This window comes from Aythya ferina, assembly GCF_964211825.1.
Source record: "Aythya ferina genome assembly, chromosome: 25".
In the NCBI taxonomy this organism is placed as follows: Eukaryota; Metazoa; Chordata; class Aves; order Anseriformes; family Anatidae; genus Aythya; species Aythya ferina.
Genome location: NC_140323.1, coordinates 3433010 through 3452608, shown reverse-complemented (window position 1 = coordinate 3452608; position 19599 = coordinate 3433010). Strand labels below are relative to the sequence as shown.

General features: G+C 55.8%; 1 protein-coding gene across 9 annotated transcripts in view; it reads right to left on the bottom strand.

The window, feature by feature from the left end:
- Positions 1-19599, bottom strand: part of FOXP4 (forkhead box P4) — a 61524-nt gene that overhangs the window by 31214 nt on the left and 10711 nt on the right. For 6 of the 9 annotated variants that reach the window (XM_084497493.1, XM_084497494.1, XM_084497489.1 and 3 more), the window contains exons 2-3: positions 9605-9800; positions 241-330 (exon numbers count right to left, since the gene is read on the bottom strand). In XM_084497493.1, coding sequence (XP_084353619.1) covers positions 241-330; positions 9605-9784 — 270 coding nt within the window. In that variant the 5' untranslated portion in view covers positions 9785-9800. The remainder of the gene's footprint in view (positions 1-240; positions 331-9604; positions 9801-19599) is intronic. The other 3 variants (XM_084497496.1, XM_084497497.1, XM_084497495.1) reach the window with 1 other exon arrangement.

The following is a 19599-nucleotide window of genomic DNA, read 5'->3' as shown; positions in this document are numbered from 1 at the left end:
AAGGAAAGGGATGTGCATGCAGCCTGGGGCCGACACTAAAAAAAAAAAACAAAAAAACAAAAACCACAACAAATTTCTGGAGGTTTACAGGGGATTTAACTCTTTGTGGGCGCGCTGCGGCCATCCCGAAGGGGGAGGCGATGCGTGCTGGTGCCTGCGCTGCCCCCCCCCCCCCAGCATCAGCACCAGTTTGCAGCCGAGCCCTTCCCGAAAAAGCAGGGGGAGGTCCCTGGGGCTCACCTGCACCGCCGGCTGCTTGCCCTCATTGCTGCTGGGGGAGCTCAGCCCCGTGGCCTGCTGCAGCAGGAACTGGCGTGCCACCTGGAGAGCCTGCAAAAGAGACACACTGGGGTGGGCAGGAGGAAGAGGCCCCCCCCTTTCCCCATGCCTTCGTCCCTCTTCCTCCTCCTCCTCCTCCTCCTCCTCCCTCTGGGCACGCTCGCCCTCCAGCTCCGGGGGCAGCCGCACGGGGTCTCCGCGGGTTTTTGTTCCTGGGGTGTGAGCAAGAGGCTGGAAAGGAGGGCAGCACCCCCGGCACGCTCTCCTGCAACACCAGTATGACCAGTACATCCCATTGCAAACCCCGCTGTGCCCCCAGGCATTCAGGGCATCGCTTGGGGCCAGCCTCAGCCCCGTTCCCATTCCCTCCTCCGGCCATGCGCACCCTGCCCCAAGCAAAGGGCGCCCAAACTGCGCATGGGAGAGCTGCAGGAAGGGTCTGGCTCCCTGCTGGGCTATTCCACGGGGCCACCACCAGGATTTTTTGCTGAAGCTGACGGCCCACGTGTCTAAAGACAGAGCATGTTTAATGACACCGCTGGTCATCACCCTGCAGCACCAAAATGTCCCAGGCACTACCCAAATTCGGGTCATGGCCAGCGCAGGATTACTCCCTGAATTAATAACCTGTGAGCACGTCTGCATGGAGTTCACGAAGATACCAAAGGAGTTTAGCAAGCGGCACAAGCGACCGAGATAAAACCCGCTCCTTTTTATGGGTGTTTGCCTTCGAGTTATTAATTTCCTTAACACGCACTTGTTTGCAGGGATAGGGGTGTCTCGCTGCGAAGTCGCGCAACAGGCAAAAGAGGTAGAAACCCAAGGAAATCAATAAAAAAAAACCCTGGTGGAAACACACGTAGGCACCAGCACTGAGCAAGCCACGCATAAGGAAAATCCCTTTCCCATAAGGCAAATCCCACAAGGAGACTCGGAGCAGAGAGGAGTCCGGGTGAACACGCAAATGGGCCGGCACCGTGCAAAAAGGGCTTCGTCGGGAAGGGGGAACAAAGCTCCAACAAACCCAACCCCGCAGCATTCTAAAAAGTTGCTTCTAAAGCACCTTTTTTTTTTTTTTGGAGGGGGCACATTTCCCAACAACCAAGCCCTCGTGGTCCTGCCTGCCCACCAGGGTTTTATTATGGCGGGGGGTGGCCCAGTGCGGGGGTTCCCCGGCTGTCAGCGCCCCCCCGGCCGTAAATCACCGCGTGCGCCCCGAGGAAGGGCTGCTGGATAATTCAGAGGAAGGGCCGCTGGTTAATTTGTCACATTTCCAGCTCTAAAGAACAAAGTCGTGCCCTGGCTGGTGGCCCCGTGCTGCCTCCATGAATCCGAATGCAAACCGGAGCAGCGTGCGCAGTGTGAACGCGCCCCAGCGCACAGCCCCGCTCCACTTCCCTATTTATTTCCCCCCTGCTCACCCCGTGCCCCTCTCACACTGCTGCTCAGTGCAGCACCCACCAGGACTCGTTACCCACTTTTCCACCCAAAGCTCCCCTTTAGCACTTCTCCCCATGGCGGGGTCGCTCGGGAACGGTGCATGCGACGGATTTAGCACCAAGATGTCTGGGTTGTGCCACAACTTTTTGGTTTGGTGGATAAAAGCCCCCTGCACATGGACAGGATGCTCGAGGAACGAGGTAAATTGTAGAAGCAAGCAGAGGTTTTGGCTGCAGAGGTTTTGGCTGCGGTCTGGGAATCTCAAAACCGGAGGGAGCCCTAAAGGAGAGCCCGCGATGGGGGCTGCTGGATTTGAAGGAAAACAAATGAAAAAGCAATTTCCCTGCCTTGGACCTCGCTGCTGAGGCCAGAGTCCTGGCCGGCACCTTGTTTAGCAGCTCCCCGAGGGCTTTGCCACTCCCAGCTTGCAAAGCCCCAAATTTTAATGCCACCCCCCTGAAGTTTGCCAAGCCCCCGCGCTCGGCGTGGGCACCCCGGCACCCGCACCAAAGCTCTCCCATTGCCACCACTTCTTCCCCAGCATCCCACGAGGGCTGCTGGGGATGCTCGGGAACTTCACGACCAATAACTCACCAACTCCTCGCTTTACCCAAATGATGAAATAAATAAAATAAAACCCCCTCAGCTCCTACTGCTGGCGGAGCCGGCGCAGCCCCAGCGCAGGGCGCGCTTCTCCACGGGCACGTTATTTCCCTGTTATTACCCCTAATAGATGTGCATCGGTAATAGGAACACAAAGCCGTGTGACAGTTATGACAGCTCCAGGTCTGATATTTTAATTACTTTTTGAAATGAAAACAGTAATTCCAGTTAAAAGCCAAGGGTGGAGGAAGTCAATCTAAGGCTGCTCAGCACCCGCGCGGCTTCTCCTGGCAGGGGAGAGCCGGGCACCCACCCGGGACGGGTGCTGGATCACCCACTGACCCCAGCCACGTGTGCACACCGGCTGCCCGAGCTCTGAGGATCTCTCCACGTGTCCGTTTGACGGAGCTTTGTAGGGATTTGCTTTCTCCGAAGTTCCTCTGCAGCTTGCAAGGGCTGTGCAGAGCTGCTGGAAGCGGCTTGTGCGCAACGAAGGGGTGAAGGAAGGCAAACCCCGGGTGTTGTGGCGAGCCCTGCGCGCTGCTGGGGATGGGGACACCGGTGCCACACTGCCACTGCTTTGCAAACGAGCTGCCTGCTGCTTGTCACCCAGCCAGAGAGCTTTCCTGCTTGCCCTGGGGCACACCATCACTGCTTTCCTCCAGGGAAAGGCAACTTTGGTTCTGGAGCACGGAGATGTCACCTCTGCTCAGGGACAGCCACGTGCCGAGGGCTGCCACGTCCCTGCTGGCCAACAGGGACGGATGCCACCGCGCTAAAGGCAGCGGGATGGGGTGAGGTGGTGAGGCAGGTCCCCCAAAACCTGGGCAAAAATCAGCACGGAGGTGGAGAAAACACAGCCAAGGCCGAGCAGAGACTCACTACAGTGCAGGCGATGCGCAAGGCAGAGCTGCTCCCAGAATCTCTCTTTCTACACCCAAATAATCCCTGGGACATAACAGGGGACAGAAACTCCCCGAGAGCTGATATCGGCGATGCCACCCCCAAACCCTGTTTGCTGGGGGTTTATTAATTTTTTTTTTTGCATAGGCAGCAAGCAGCAGCGCTGCTGGCGGGGAGCTGTGGGGCAGCCCCCAGTTTTTAGGAGTCTCCATGGTCCCTGCAAACTCCACGCTGAGTTTTATTCGAGCTGGCAAATGACTGGTGGCAGAAGGTGGCTCGTGCCAGCGCCGGGGAGGGGACAGGAGCCCAGCTGGCACGGGTGCCACCGAGCCCCCAGCAACCGGGGCCACGGGGGGCCCGGCCGCCTGCCCTGCTCCACATCTCAGGGGGGAATTTAATTCACTCCCCGCTGGCTCCCTCACTTTGTTGTGCTCTGAAGCACGAAATTACAAGATTTACAGGAAAAAATGACATGGCCTTACAATCGCACACGGGGGCCTCCCCGGCTGCCCCCCTCCCCTCCCTCCCTGCCGCCTGGCAGCGATCCCAAGCAAAGCCCAAATCGGGCTCGGCCGCGGACCAAAGGATGCTGCAGACATGGTGTGCACGGGGAGCCCCGAAAATGTCATACCAGGGGAAGATCAAAGGTAAAAGGCGCTCAGGAGCTGATAGCTGGGAAGAAATTAGGGCACCCTCGGTACCTGCAGGCATTAATCTCCCGCCCCCAAGGCAGGAGGAACAGCCCCAGGTGCCCCCCAGGGGGGATAAGCACAGAGGGTGTCGTCCACAATCTGTCCTCCTGGCTCAAAACACGAGAAAGCAGAGGGAAGAAAGTCTTCTCCCCTAAAAGCAGATGTGCTTTCACCTCCTGGGTCTACGAACTGGAGAAAAAATGATTTTTCTTAAATTGTATCCTGCTGCATGGTGTTATTCAAGAGTCATTAGCACGTTACCCGTAATTAGGAACGAATGGGTTGTGTCAAATTCATCATGCTCCTGGATGGCTCCCTTTGATCAGCAAATTATCCCATAAAAAAAGTTTGTAATGTCTCAGACACTTACGTCAAGAGCTGATGCCGTTCAGCTTTGCCCTCCTCGAGAGCAGCAGGGCTCGGGGCTGAGGAAGAGGATGAGGAAGGGGACGGTGACCCTGCCCCATGGAGGGGCAGCTCACACCGAGAGCCCCCAGACCCACTGGATGCCTGGGGCAGGAAGGATTTGAACCTCGAATCTTGCATTTTGCTCGTTTCATTATTCTAGCTTTTTGCCTTCCTCTTTTAAGCATGAAAAAACTCCGTTGCACCATTTTGGACGCGGTTTCGCCAGCGCCTCGTTACATTCTGCACTACTGCTCTAATGAGGCAGCACAGGGCCCGTAATAAAACAACCTGTAGCTACCCTGGTTTCCACACAAGCATTTTTAAAGCTGACCACAACCCTGAGAAGTACCCGGACAAGCTGGCAGCACGCTGGAGGAAACCCCCCCCAAATTCAGCGCTCCCATCTCCGTCCACTTTTGGTGCTGCCCCATCCGCGAGCTGCTCTGCAGCTGAGCTCCCGAGCACCAGGAAGGCTAAAAGAAGCAGGGGAGGGTAAATAAAACACACCTCGCATGCGCCCATGGAGGGGACGCCGCCAGCCCCATGATGCATGGAGGTGGAGGCTGCACCAGCCGGCACGGAGAGGCTGCTTTTGGCTGCCTCCCCCCGGCAAGGATCGCAAAATTCGCTTTTTTCCCCTGGGGAAACAAAGTTTGCACCAGGCCCAGGTGATGGAGGAGGCAGGGAGAGAAAAGCACGGCTCACCAGCAGCGGTTGGGATGCCTGAATCCCACTTCAGCCCCTGAGTTATCCCCTTGTCCTTTATCTTCCACCTTTTAGTCCACGAAAGCTGTCAGCACCGAACCTCTCCAAGGTCATCGCCGCCTGCTCCGACGGAGAAGCAGCAGGTGAAGAGCTTCCAAAGTTTGGCGAGGACGGAGACACCCCTGGGTCTAAAAGCATTCCTCAAAAACCCAACAGCTCAATGGAAAGATCTCTGCCAGGGTATTTTGTAGCTCCCTTGCCCCAGCAGGTATTTCGTTTCGCAGCGTTGCCGGTGCTGGGATGCCGCAGCTGCCGGAGCCAAAAGCACAGCCACTGCTCCCTGCCCAGCCCAGGGTGGGACCCGCCACCCAAAAATAGTGGAGGGAGTTTCCACCTGGACGGGATCAAAGCTTCGCACGGGGTTTAAACCTCCAGCACCTTAAAAACCGCCCTAAAAATTACACCAAGCCCAGGATTTTGCGAGGAAAGGGGGCAGAGCATCGGCAGCCTCGATCTCCTCTTTTCCCTCCGCTCCTTTTGGAAGATAAAAAGAGGTCGGGAAGGGATGAAAAAATTCAAACAGACTTTTTACACTAGCCTCATAAAAAATGACATCGTCGCATTCCAGAATTAGAGCCATTAAAACAACACACACACACGGATATTTTTAGCTGGATATTAGCAGTAAATGATGCCATATTGAAAAGCACTTCCACCCGGCCCAGCCCCGGTCTGGCTTAACCAGAACCAAATGGCTTGAAGAGATCAGAATTAACAAAATGACACAATTCTTCACAGGGAGAGAAGAAAAAAAAAATAAAGAAGAAAAAAAAAGGCCTTTTTGCAACCAGCTCCGTGCCTCTCTCCCGGCCCCAGCTGTTCTCCCTTTCGCGGCACACACTAATACTTCTGGACTTTATTCCTCCACTCTTGACTCTTCGATCCTCCCAGGCGAGGGGTTAAACCCATTTCCACTAATGAAGAACACAAGGAACAAGCTCCCGACAATCCCACCCCTCCCTCCGCCCCACAAAAAAGCAGGAAAAAAAGGAAAAAAAAAAAACAAAAAACACACCAAACCCTCCTGCATGCGTAGTCAGTAAAATATGAAATACGAATCGAGGAACCTAATAGAGAGATGAGTTTCACTTAAGTGCTCCAGTCTCGTTTTTATCTGAAATACCCTAATAATAGCGGATTACACAATATATTTGAGATGTGATCACATGTTTTATGGAACGGTATCTTTCCCATCGCGGCAAAGTGCCTCTCCTCCCCCCATCCACACCCTTCTCCAACTGCAGAAAAAGTCCGATTCGCTTCTTTTAAAAGCCTCAGTTTTGCTTAATAACTTACCACCGATTTTACATGCATCTGCAATAAACTGTAAATATATATATATATATTTTTTTTCTTACTTTCTGCCTAATAAAAAAACCCCAGAGCAATGCTGGAGCCGCTGGGTTTTCCAGATGGCTCCCTTTCCATAGGGCTGCAAGTTGGGAAGCGCTACCGTGCAGGCCTGCACAGTCGGATTTTAGGGTGGAATTTGAAAAAAAACAAACAAAAACCACACCAACACACCCCAGCGCCAAGGAAACCCGAGCCAGGCGCGCTTTGCTCAGCACCCTGCGGCACCGTGCAAGGTGTCCCGAGTTTGTGTGGCCTCTGCTTTCCTTGGGGACACCGGGGAGGCTCTGAATGTCCCTATTTAACAGTGAGGGGGGGCAAACCCTACTTTTTTTTTTTTTTTTTTTTTTTTTTTTTTTTTTTTTTTTGTGGCCCTACTTTGGGCAACAAATGCAAATAAATCCGGGCAGTGATGGCTGAGCAAGGTGCCATGAGCACGTGGGGGACCCCAGATTTCCGCAGCCATTTGGGGACGCCCCCACACCCCAAAAGCCCCAACCCATGGGGATTTGCTTCAGCATGGCCCCAAACATCACCCATCAACGGGGGGGTCCCCAAACCCCTGTCATCCCCCCCAAAACCCCCGTCTTGAAGCCGGGCCGGGTCGGTGCCGTGCCCCCCGCTTCCTGCCCGGCGAGGATTAACGGGGAGGGGGCCGGGGCCGGCCCCCACCTCCCAAAAACTCATTCATGCGCCTAGGCGGCGGGCCCTTTGGAGGCCGGGTGCGGGATGGCGGCTCGCTGGAGGTCTCCTGCCCGTTCCCACAGCAACGGTGCTGGGAGATGCCGGGGGGCCGGGCAGCCCTCCCATGCCCCCGGCCGACCTCTCCCCTCCGCCAGCCCCGGCACAATGCGAGCCCTGCGGCCTATTCAAGTTTTTCAGCCCTGGGGCCCCCTCCATTGAAATCCAGGGATTTAACCCCAAACGCCGAGTCCCTCGAGGCCCGGCCCGCTTCTGGAGGAGCTGGGGAGTAAAAGGGAGGGGGGCTGGAATGGCTGCCGGGGGGAGGACAGACGGACGGCAGAGGGCTGGGATGTGGGGACGGACACGCGTGGCAGCCCCAAGTGGGTTGTGAGCACCCCACAGCTTGCAAATCCCTCCCCAAAAAGTCCCTCTCCTGCCCACGTGAATCCAAGCTGCCTCCACAGGGACGCATTTTAATCCCAAACTTCTCCCCCCACCCCAGTTTAGGACACTGTGGCACCCGTGGGAGCCGGGTGCCCACGGACCTCAGGCACCAAAGGTCCAAGCCACCCCTCCTTGCACCAGAAGGTACAAAACTGGCCCCAAAATCCATGGGCAGAGCATGAGCCCCCCTTGGGGACCACCCCATCCAACCAACCCCTTGAGCTTTAAGCCACCGCTGGCTCCTCGAGCTCAGGTGGGGGCACTCGGTTGGGTTTCTGACCCCCACCCCGCAGTGTTCACACACAATTAATTAAGAAAAAGCAGCACGAGGCGACATTTCGGGAGCCGGGCCGGGGGGAGATGTCAGACAGGAGCACCCAAGGGTGCAGGAGCGCCGAGGGGCGAATGCTGGATGCTCATCGGATGGTGTAAGGCCTCCATGAGGCACCTAATTGTGCAAAACTCCCTGTACGGGGCCATTTATCCCTGACCCCAGCTGCTGCTCAGCCCCGTGCCCTGGAGCATGAAGATTGATGGTCCTCGGGATGTCCCCGTCCCCCCCCCGGCCCCGAGGTGCTGTCATTGCGGATGTCATTCGGGTTTGGAAGTTCACCAAAGCCTCTCCCTTCATAACAACACGTGCCAGAGACTTTCCCAGGGTCATTACAGCGGGAGCCCCAAGGGAGTGACACCAAACGAAGCTGGGCAGGGCAGGATTTGGGGGCTGAACTGGGAGAAAACCCACAAGGATTTGGGGACACAGCACCAGAGGACAACCACGGGGACGAGCCAAAAGCATCAGCACACCCCACATAAAACCCTTTTTCCCCTTTCCTACGGACCAGGCAACCGCTTTGCCAGCATGCCACCCGCTCACACTGCCTTGGCCATATAGGAACAAGCGTCCCCAATTCCTCCTGGCTCCAGCAAAGGGAAATTCGGGGCCGTCCCCAGCGCGGGGAGGGAGGGGAGCGCGGCGGCGCGTTCGGCAGGGGTGACTTGCAGCAGCATTACACGCATGATTACCCTTCAGATCAGGGGAACAGGGGCTTAACTGCGTGAGAAACGGCTGTTATTCAGGTAATGGATTTACAGCACTCACTACTAAAGTATCAGACACAGCAATTTTTTACAGCTTTCACGCTGGAATTTATGGCTCAGGGAGGCGATCTCCATACGAGGCAGGGATCATTGCCTTATTTAGTATCCGAGGAGGAAAATTTATGTTTTCGCCCAAGTTTGTTTTGAAAGGTAACCTGCAGGCACGCACACGCAGCCCCCTTCCCCGCGGGCGCGCAGGCAGAGCACCGGGTGCCCCGGGGGGGGACACGCACCGAGAGGGCTCCTCTGAGGTGCACACGTGTGCGTGCAAGGACAGAGCTCATGCACGCGGCTGCCACACGTGTTTTAGGCTGTCACACATGTTTTAGGCTGTTCCGTGTATTTTAAACCACATGCAAAAGGTTAATTCTTCATCTTAACGCACCGTGAGCCCCAAAAACTTGGGGAGCGCCTCTGCTCGCCCACCTGGATGCCTGAATGCTGCTCAGATCAAAACCTGTCCTTATTTTGATCATCAACGGGTCTTCATTTTGTCCCCAGAGCCCTCCTGCATCACACCAAGGGGGTCGGAGCGTGCTGACCCCACCAGCACAGGCAGGACCTGCTCCCCCCACCCCAAAACACAGCCACCTGCAGCAGGGACAGCCAGGGGCCACCTCCAGCACCTGCAGCCCTCAACAAGGATGGGTGCAAAGAGACCGGGGCTGCTGCAACCAGCCCTGGGGACACGGGGAGGGTAGAAACTAGAATTGCCCCAACCCTAAATACTCAGAAAACCCCCCAAAAGCTTGTCTAGAGAGGTTGTGGAGGCTCCTCCTTGGAGATCTCCAAAAGCTGCTTGGACGTGGTGCTGGGCACCCTGCTCGGGGGTGGCCCTGGTGGCACACGGGGTGGCCCCAGAGGTCCCTGAACCTTTCCCATATTTTGGGATGAGCTCATGGAGGCACCATAGCGCGCCGGGGCGTCCGTCCTACCTGCTGCTGCTGGAAGTGCAGGAGCTCCACCGGGCTCATCTCTCCGTTGGCCTCCCCGCTGGCGGCTCCTTCTCTCCCCCCGCCGCCCCCGCCGCCATCGGGCTGGTTGGTGAGGCTGCTGACCCCGTTCTGGCCGGAGGGAGTGGAGCGTATCGTCTCTGAGGCGGATTCAACCATCATGACTTGCTAGCAGGACCTGAGGAGCGAGGAGGGAGAAAAGTTGAGGCTGAGAAGAGAAACCGAGCATCCCCCCCCGCTGGCACCCCGACTTCTGCCCCCGTGCCTGTTCTGTGGTCAGGCTACACCCAGTTTTAGCTGAGGTCACTGCACTCCAAAAAAATAATTTTTTTAAAAAAGGGGGAAAAAAAAGAAAAAAAGTTCTTGGAAAATCAAATGTGGGGCAGGTGGGTGCGGGCAGTGGCACGAGCTGTCCCCAAGGCGCTGCCAGCCAGGGGTGCCCCGTCCCCTGGGGAACCGCTGTGCTTTTTGGCTTTCCCCCTGCCTGACGGAAACCCTGCAAGCTGCGAATTTTTCACAGAACCAGGAATTCCAAAATGTTTTGCTCGGCGAAGGCAGAAGTGGCAAAGTTGCAGAGTTTTGATGCGGCCGAAAACCGAGCACGTGGAGCTGTGCGTTTCGCCCTGAAAACCTCGACGATCTCCACCAAGCCCCTGCGGAGCATCTCAGCTCCGGCACCCAGCACCCTCTTTCCCTGCTCCAGCCCCTGGCAGCAGCGTTTGTGTCTCTTGAGCTCCGTTTCCCCCAAATACAGGCTCTAGGAAGGCACACCACTTTTCTGCATCCAGGGCTTTTATCCCTGAGCACCGTCCCGTGACGCAGGGCAGAGGATCAGGGTGCTGCGTCCCACTCCAGCCATCTCAGGGACCATCCAGGGCTCGGTTTCCCCAGCACGAGCACCCGAAGCACCGCAGGGAGGTGGGGGAGCACCAGCTGGAGCTGGAGAGGCCGCGGGCCGGGGAATTTGGTGGTGCTGGGGCGTCACGGCCAGCTGCACAAGCACCGAGTGCTCGCCGCCGAGCGTCCCGCGGAGCCGCTTTGTAAAGCAGCACAGCCTGGCTAGGGGAGGGACTCCCGAGGAGTTGCAGGGAGTGGTTTCGGAGAGACCTCAGTTGGGTTTAATTAGTGGGTACCTCGTTAGCTGTAAAGCTCAGGGTCCCCCCGTGCAAAGCGCAGGACATTTGCAGGATCCCCTCCGGCCAAAGCCCCGCGCATCCTCGTGTCCCCCCCAGGCTCTGCGCAGGAGCAGCGTGGGGACGCTGTGGGACTCGGGGACGGGATCCACCTGCAGGAGTGCCGGGTCCAGGGGGAAGGAAAACCCTTGGGATTTGGGAACAATGAACACCCCCAGCCCCAGCCTGCAGAGCTGCAACCCCCTGGCTCCCAGGGGCCACATCCAGCCCCAAGTGGCTGGGAGCAGGCAGGAGGCAGGGTGCTGGGTCTCTCCCTCCCTCCCGACACACATTTTGCCCTACAGAAGGGCAGAGGACGCAGTTTTGCCCCCACTTTTCTCTCCTTTTTCCCCACATCAGAACCAAAACGGCGTCGACCACCACCGCTCAGAGCCAGCCCGCGGCTTCGAAACAGGAGGGGAACAAATAAAGCAAGAGGGACGGGGAGAAGGAACACCATTTCTCCCTTTTTTTTCTTCTCTTTTTTCCCCCCTTCTTCCCCCACCCCGCCCCAAAAGACAGAACGACAAACCGCGAACAACATAATTGCTGAAATGTGGCGTGTAATAATAGCTATTCAGGAGCTGATCATTCATATTAAACAGGGTGAAGCAAGCTTCTCATTTGCATGTTTGAGATTATATGCATTTCAAAAGTCATTTCCGCAGGGTATATGACTGACATTAATTCCCATGCGGAGCTGCTGGCTCCCTCTCCACAGCCCGCGCGCCGCAAGCACGCGCGTGTGCACGTTGCACGGGGACGCACTGGCAGCCCCGGGAGAGCTCAAGGTTAAGGGGATTACGGCGTTCCAGCTGCCTTCGAAGGGCAAGGCGAAGGAAAGGATGCTCGCCTGCAGGTGCCGAGTTAGGAGAGAAAAAGCTGCAGGAGACAGAGCCCCCGTTTGCTCCGATTTTGCCCCAGATTCCTCCCTCCGAGCACCACGGGGCTTTCAGCCCTGTTAGCGAAGGTGCCCAGAAGGGAAGGGAGCCCTTGAAGGCAAGAAAACACCTTTTGCCCTTGAAAACCATGTTTGCTCGCTGGCCCCTCAACGCCCCACAAGAGCCTTTAGAAAAAATAAATTCGGTTTTGTTACTTTTCTCGTTTTCCTTCAGAAAAGCCCCAGCTCCGAAGGCGCGCAGCCCCGCGGTGACCGGGCCCCGTCCCGGAGTCACAAGGTATCACCACGGCCAAAAAACTCAGCAGGATTCAAAAAAAAAAAAAAAAAAAAAAAAAAAGGGGATTTGACTTTTATATGGAGAACAAGAATATCCAGAGTTACAACAGGAAGTATTAAAAAAGGCCAAAAAAAAAAAAAAAAAAAAAAAAGAGGAAGAAAAAAGTTTTGGAAAGGATATAAACTTTCCTGGCTTCGGGGCATAAATTGAAGCCTAACTATTGGGAATTAGGAGGAAATCTCTTCCCATCGAGGAGCTGGAGCCGGGGGCTTGCTTCGCCTTCCCCCAGCAGGGCCGGGATGCTGCAGCAGAGCCGGGCGAATCCCGCAGCCAGCGCCGGTCCCTTTCCAAACCTAGTAAAGTCGCCTTCCCGCTCGCAAACCCGACCGGGACTCGGGTGTGTTTGGGTTCCCAGCGCCGCGAGGGAAGTCATAAAAGCAAGCAATAATAATAACCATGAAAATATTTCCATTCACATAAAACTTTTACAAAACCTTAAAGGAAAAAAAAAAAATAATATATATATATATATATGTGATGTAGCCAAGGGCTGCGGCGCTGCTGTGATTTAGGAAGGAGCAGGCGCTGGGCTCCGTAAGTGCCCCGGCACATGTGCGGCCCCGCGCACGGACGGAGGTCTGTGCAGCATCACAGCGCCGGCTTTTCATCTATTTTCGTTCGCCCCAGACAGGCAATATTTTAGGGATTCTCCTTCACGCCGGGATCCGGAGGGTCTAATCGGGATCAGACCTTCCCCCAGGCACCAAGGCATGGCCCCTGGCCAGACCGGCCCCGCCGCCGGCAGATCCGACAGCCAGATAAAGTACAAAATGATGGTTTTACTTAAAAGGGGAGGGGAGGGGACCCCTCTAATGGCAATGAGCAACAGAAGCTGCGCAAATGGATCGCTAATTACCATCGCAGACTCAAAACCATTTCACTGAACGAGCACTCTTCCTTTTTTTTTTTTTTTCCCCCCCTTTTACTTAAGTGCGCACCTTTCGCAGGACAAAGAAAGAGAAGTGGAATTGCAAATAAAGAATCCCCCAGCCTTTAGCAGGACCATATGGCGATGAGAGTATATTAATTACGGTCGCTTTTAATTAACAGTTGCTTCATCTGAGCAGTAACATTTCCTTGACATCCCCTGACTTGCCGCTAACCTGCAAAGCGCCCGCGCCACGCCAAGTCATCAATTCAGTTTTATTGACCCACCCCCCCCTCCAAAACAGGCACGATACCAGGGCTTTCCAATTAACACCTCCACACTCTCTAATTAGCACAATTAACAGCCTGATAGATGCCCACAGCTTCCCCGGGAGGGCAGGCACAGATCAGGGGGTTTGCTGCCGGACAGGGTGCGCACGTGGCCATCCCGTGGGGGCCCGCGCACCACAACACAAAGCATTTGGGACCCTCGGTGGCCAGGGGAGGATGAACTTGGGGCAAAGACTCGTGCAGGAGGATGTGGGAGCCACGCTCAGGGCTCACGGGTCTTTACAAGGGACGAGGCATCTGCTCCGGAGGACTTTTGGGACACCCCAACCCGCCCACCGCGGTGAGGCTGCTTCTCCTCCGCCCAACTCAGCGCAACGGATGCAAACCCAAATAACGCTGCTCAGCCCCCGGGGACACACACAAAAGCAGGCACATCCCAGGCCGCGAGCTCCTAAGAAGCCCGAACACCTATTTTAGCTGCCTCCCCTAGTTTATGTACCCTTATTATAGCGGTCCTCGGGGGCTCCGTAACTTTGCGCCGCCCTTCGCGGGCTGCGCTCATGCTGCTGCCACCCCAAACCAGAGCCTGGCATGGGTGGGGAAACGAAGGGCACAGCCCCCAATAGCATCCAAATGCCCAAACCGAAGCAGGGCAAGAGCAGAGGCAGGCAAGGAATTATTCCCAGGGGGGGCGAGGGAAGTTAAGGCACGGTTTTGTGGGATCGCATCGTGCCAGCACAGAACAAGCCGATGACACCAGCCATTTGCAAGCAAACCCCAATCGCGCTGCTCCGGAGGCTTTTTCCACCCTTCTCTCCACCCCCCAGCCCCAAAACGATCTCCCCAACCCTTTTATCCAGCTCCATCCTCGCCAGGCTGCAGAGACGAGGACGGGGGCACCCCGTGGCACCGCAGCTCGCCGCCAACCTCTCCGGCGGGCGCCGGCAGCATCGGCACGAGTCGAGCAAATCCCCCAAAGGCTGGGCAGCAGCGGGGACAGATCCAGGACTGCCACGAATCCGGCTAAACCAGGACCTTCAGGGATCCCCACGCCGTGGTGGGATGCTCCCCGTGCTGCTGGGAGCAGGCGCGCGCGTGCACGAGGCTGGGGCGCAGGCGGTGGATTTGCTCCGAGCCATGGGAAGTTGAGCAACTTGCCTGGCTGGATCCGGCACCGAGCGAGGCTCGGGGAAGTGGCTGGCTAATCTTAAAAGGCTTTGGCTCGGCGAGGAGAAGCAGCAGCCGGGATTGCTCGGAGAATGGCTTTTTACCCTTTAATTAACACATAAACACATGGAAATGTGGAAAGGGGATTAAAATACAAGTCTAGGGGAGCTAAAATGAATCTAAAGCATTACTGTAAATTAGAAGAGATTTAAGGAACCAAGGATTGGCTAAGCCCAGGCACTGCTTTAATGGGATCACACCTCTGGGCACTTTCATCTCCCACTTTCATCTTGCTCCCAGCAACTTCCCTGGGCAGGACCGCGAGCTCTGGGTGCTGCTCCCCATCCGCAGCTCTCCCCGGGGCCACCCCAAAGCCTCCCTCACCCCAGCTGGGTTCACGAGCACCCCGGGGCCATCAGGCAGCGGCGAGCATTTGCCGCTACTCGGAAATTGAGCAAGAACAACCCCGGAGAGGTTTGCTGCCTCCCCGAAAAACTGGCTCGCCCTACTCACTGTACATCTGGAAAGCTGAGAGTCACCACCAAGAAAAGTCCTTAGGAGAGCGTTGGGCACGGTGCAGCTCCTGCTCAGCTTCAAAATAACTCCTTTCGAGCAAGCTTCGCTCTCCAGACCTTGCTCCAGCAGCGTTGAGGATGCTCCAACAGCACCGAGGACGCTCCACGAGCATCGAGGATGTCCCGACTGCTGCAAACCCCACGGACGATTCTCCCCGGGACCCCAGCCCGTTCCCACCCGTGGCAGCACCCAGGGTGGGCAGCGGCCCCGGCTGCTCCCCGCCGAGCTCCGGGACGGCCGAAACCCCTCCGGTGGGGCCGGGCACGCGCCGGGGCCGCGGCTCCATCCTGCGCTTCCCTCCGCTGCGCTCTTGAAAAGATTAAAAAAAAAAAAAAGAAAAAAAAAGAAAAAAAAAAAGAGAGAGCCCCACTCCATCTCATTAAGAAAGTAAACACAAGAGCCGTCTAAGTGTCTAATTAAGCTTCTAATTAGTCCCTGCTTGTTACTAATGCAAATTAGATTACGCCGCTTAACTACAGCATGTCCACAACACCCTTGTTAATTGCGGCCTTTTGAAATTAAATTACTCCCTAATTAGCATATCAAAGCCATTGATTCGGAGCCAGGAAAGATGGGGGCAGGAGGAAGCCGAACGCCAAGTTTTGTTAATCAGGGACGTCTAATTAAATAGTGACGTGGCACACGGGGGCTCCGGTCGCGCTGCTCAAGAGCCGCATGTGGGGGTCCCGGGGGAGCCCGAGCTGGGCAGCACCCAGGGAGCTGCCAGCACCCACCCATGGGTGCCCACCACCTGCACCCAGCATCCCGGCGGGTCCAGCAGCTCTGTCCCTGCAGGTGGAAGCTGTTGGAGTAGAGCTGGGGGTCAGGGGGCTGGAGGAGCCCAAAAGCAGCAGTGTTGGGGCAGAGCACGAGGAATCGGAGAGCCCCTGGTGTGCCCGTGCTGAAATAGGGCCCAGAATGGTGCCGGGATAAAGCAGACCCCAGAAATAGCCACTTGATTCCCTTCTGCTCGATGTAAAGGGGAATCTAAAGGAAAAATGTGCGGCGGGGCAGCCTCTGAAACCCTTGGCATCCCCAGGGAGCAGAACTGGCACCAAAGCTGGGACAGCTCTGGAAGCAGGCAACGGCATCTCCCACCTGCAGGGCCCACAGCAAGCCACGTCGAGGAAAAAAAAAACACCCAAAGTCCCCCTACACTCGTGGAGAGGGGGATGTGACCGCCCCCAGAAGCATCCCACAAGGGGCACCGAGCGCCTGGTGTGGGTTTGGTCCTTGGAGGAAACCAAGCGCGTCCGCGACCCCATCAACCAGAAGCGGGGATGCGCTCGCTCGAGTTACCCAAAGCCCTAAAAACCCCACGAGGGGACATAAAGGGGGCACTAGGGGAGAGCCTGTACCTAAAGGCAGCCAGGTAGATTCCCTCCACGGAGAGTTACGCTCAAACTAATGCCTAATTTTTTTTTTTTTCCTAAGTTATTGAAATAACTTCCTGAATGACCCAGTTCTCTCAATCGTATAACTTTTCCTCTCCTTTTTTTTTTTTTTTTTTGTTTAAAGAGGTGGGAAGGGAAAAAAAAATAAAGGGACGAAGATTGGAAAAGTTTAATAGAGGGAGAAAAAGTCTATTAAAAAAAAAAAACGCAGGCAGCCCGTCTCGGGGGAAGAGTTGAAATATTAAAGAAAGGAAAATCGCTTCTCCGGCTGCAGAGACAGAGGAGGAGAATAGAGCGGGCTTAAGAGAAGGAGCCGCGCACTTTTAATTGAAAAGAGGGAGATTCAAATGAAATATCCAATATCCCCAGTTAAAGAAAGGAAGAAAGACGGACCCCGGCCGCTTTGCTACGCCGAGAAATTGCTAAAGCCCGAACTTTCTTTCTCTCCCCCTGCCTCGTAAGTTATAGGAGAGAGGGATGAGAGAAAGAGCGAAAAAAAGGGTCTTTCATAGACGAGGAACTCAAGGGAATGGGGGAGGAGGGTGGGAAGAGAGACCAAGTTTTATTCATTTATTTTATTTTATGAGATGAGTTAAAAATAATAAGAAAAGGCCGAGTTTTATAATGTCACAGTGTTTGGAAGCAGCAGCAGAAGGGAGAAGAGAGGGGGGAAAGCAACTAAGAACAGAAGGGCCAGCTCCAACCACCCGCCGCACGAGCCTCTCTCCCAACGAGATTCAATTAATTGATAACAAGAGGCATCAAATTAATTTTTCAAGGATGTTAGATTTTGATGAAGGAAAAAATCTCTCTGATTTTAATCGGGGCGGCGTTTAAAAGGCATAAATGAATATCCCTTTCTAATCATCTGAGGCGCCGAGGAAGCACCAAGCGGTTAACGTGAAAATTCAAATCGTTTAATTAGGGGGGGGGGACCCGGGGGGGCCGGATGGGGGAAGGGTAACCGGGTTTTTCTTTTAAAGAGCTTTATGAAGAAATTATTTTTAAAATGATTTCTTTCAAGCATCCTTGCTCCCCCCCCACCCCGAAACACGCACGCTCGTCCAAACATATCTCAGAGGTTTTTTCCTTTGAATAGAGACCATTCCCATCACAATCTAATTAACAAAAATGATAATGAATAGGGTGGGGAAAAAAAAAAAAATTCACAGGGAAGAAAAAATGCTCCAAACTCCCAGGAAAAAAAAAAAAAAAAAAAGAAAAACACAGGAGGAGAACCCGGCTGATTTCCCAACACGCACAGCTCGCTGTCAGAACCGCTCCGCGCCTCCACACGGGACGAAGCCTTTAAGATTTGCAGCCCGAGCGCGCTCCTTCCTCAAAATCCTATTAAAATAATTAAAAGCACCTCCCCTCGCTGCTCTTCCAGGGGAAGAACTTGCAGCCCAAGCCCCGGAGGAGAGCGCCGTGCACACCCACGTGCGTGCGTACGTCTGCCCGTGCACGCGTGCGCGCCCCGCAGCCTTGCACCCGTGGCCCCGTGCGGCACCCAGGGCCCTGTGTAGCACCCACCAGCCACACATCGATGTTTCCAGCCACGGGGACACTCCAGCATCTCACAGAATAAAGCCAGCCTGAGGGTTAAGGCTCTGCCTGATTGTGGTGCACGAGGCTCTTTTTGCTCCTCGCCAACCCAAGCGCGCGCGGCGGGGAGGCACGGACGTGGCGCACGCATCCTGCCCGCTGCAGAGCCCCAGGCCAGCCTCTGGGGCACACACAACGCGTGCCCAACGTGCCAGGCACCCAACACATCCCAAACCCAACGTGTCACTCACCCGAGTCGCCACGTGCTGTGATCCCTTCCCTCCCTGTTGCACACCAACAGCCTGAAGCCACCTGCGCCCGCGGGTGTCTCTCTGAGGCACCCACCTACCGCAGCCTCCAGCCGGTGCCGAGGAAGAGGAGGGCTCTTCCTCCTGGACAGAGCCACTGACAGCATCGTGTCCCACGCCTGCCCCACGGCAAGATGAGGAAGAGGAGGGCAGGGAAATGTCCGGATGTGTCTGGGGTTGAGAAAGGCACCCACGGCACGGGAGCGGCACCCAGCAGCCCTGGGAGCTGGAAGGGCAGCGCCGGGGCGGAGGAAGGCTCCTGGTGACGGCGTGTTTATGGGGAAAATAAAAAATAAAATAAAAAAAAGAAAACCAGTTTGAGGCTGAGCAGGGTGAGGACACAGCCAAGAAGGGAGAAAATGAACTGGAAGCAGGCGGGAGCCAGACGGGACCAGGAAAAGGAGCAACGGGGGCGCGCGGGCGTACCGACGCCGCCAGCCCCGAGGGATGCGGTGCTGGGACACACGGCCCCGAGCAAAATTTTCCAGCTGAGTTTGCATGAAGTCAGGCTGGAGGTTGCTAAAAGTCTCTTCTGGCCTTTAAATAATCCAGAGGGTGGAAATAAAAAAAAAAAAACAACAACGCGGTGCCTATTAAATGCGAGGGAAGAACTCAGATGCTGCAAGTTTTCCCAGACTCGGTCATGTTTGTGCAAAAATTCATCCAGAAACGCTCTACTTAACGCACTCCCCGCTGCACAGTGATGCTTTCCACTGCAAGTCCCATTTCTATTCAGGAAGAGGCCTGGTTTTCATCCAGAAATTATGCTGCTCATGAGGAGAAAGAAGAAAAAAGGCGGTGGGGGGGGAGAACTATCCTTGGGCATTTTCAAACTCTCGGTCTGAAGTCCTTTTTTTGCATCCGAATCAGAGGCAGGCATGACCTGAGGCCGGCTCCCCGTCTCGCCAGCACCCCTGGAGCAGGGCTCGGCTGTTTCGAACCCCTTCCCGATGCTGTTTCTGCACGGCTCGGCTGCCCCGCATGGGTTCAGCACCTCCTGCCTGGTTCCAGCACACCCCGAGGACAAACATGGCTCCTCCCGACAGCAGCACCGGGAGCCGCGGCTGGAGGAACGCGAGCAGGTTCAGGAGTTGCCTTAAAACGTGGGAAGCGGCACCCGAAGATGGCATCAGCGCAGGGAGGGAGGTGTGCAGGAAGTTTTGGGCGTGCAGAAGAGGGTTCAGAGGCTCAGAGCATCCCCACAAGCCGGGGAAGCACCTCCCCACGCCAGGGTCCCCCACGCGCCGCGGTCCTTGGTGGGCGACCCGGGATGAGCCGCGTTCAGCTGCTGCATCCTCTTCGATCCTGAGCTGAGCGGGGCCGGGGAGAGCCCCCCCTGCACCCTTTCCATGGTGCCATGTGCAGGGATGGAGCAGGAGCTCGTCTCCTTTCCCAGCAGGGACTGCGTTGCACGGCTGC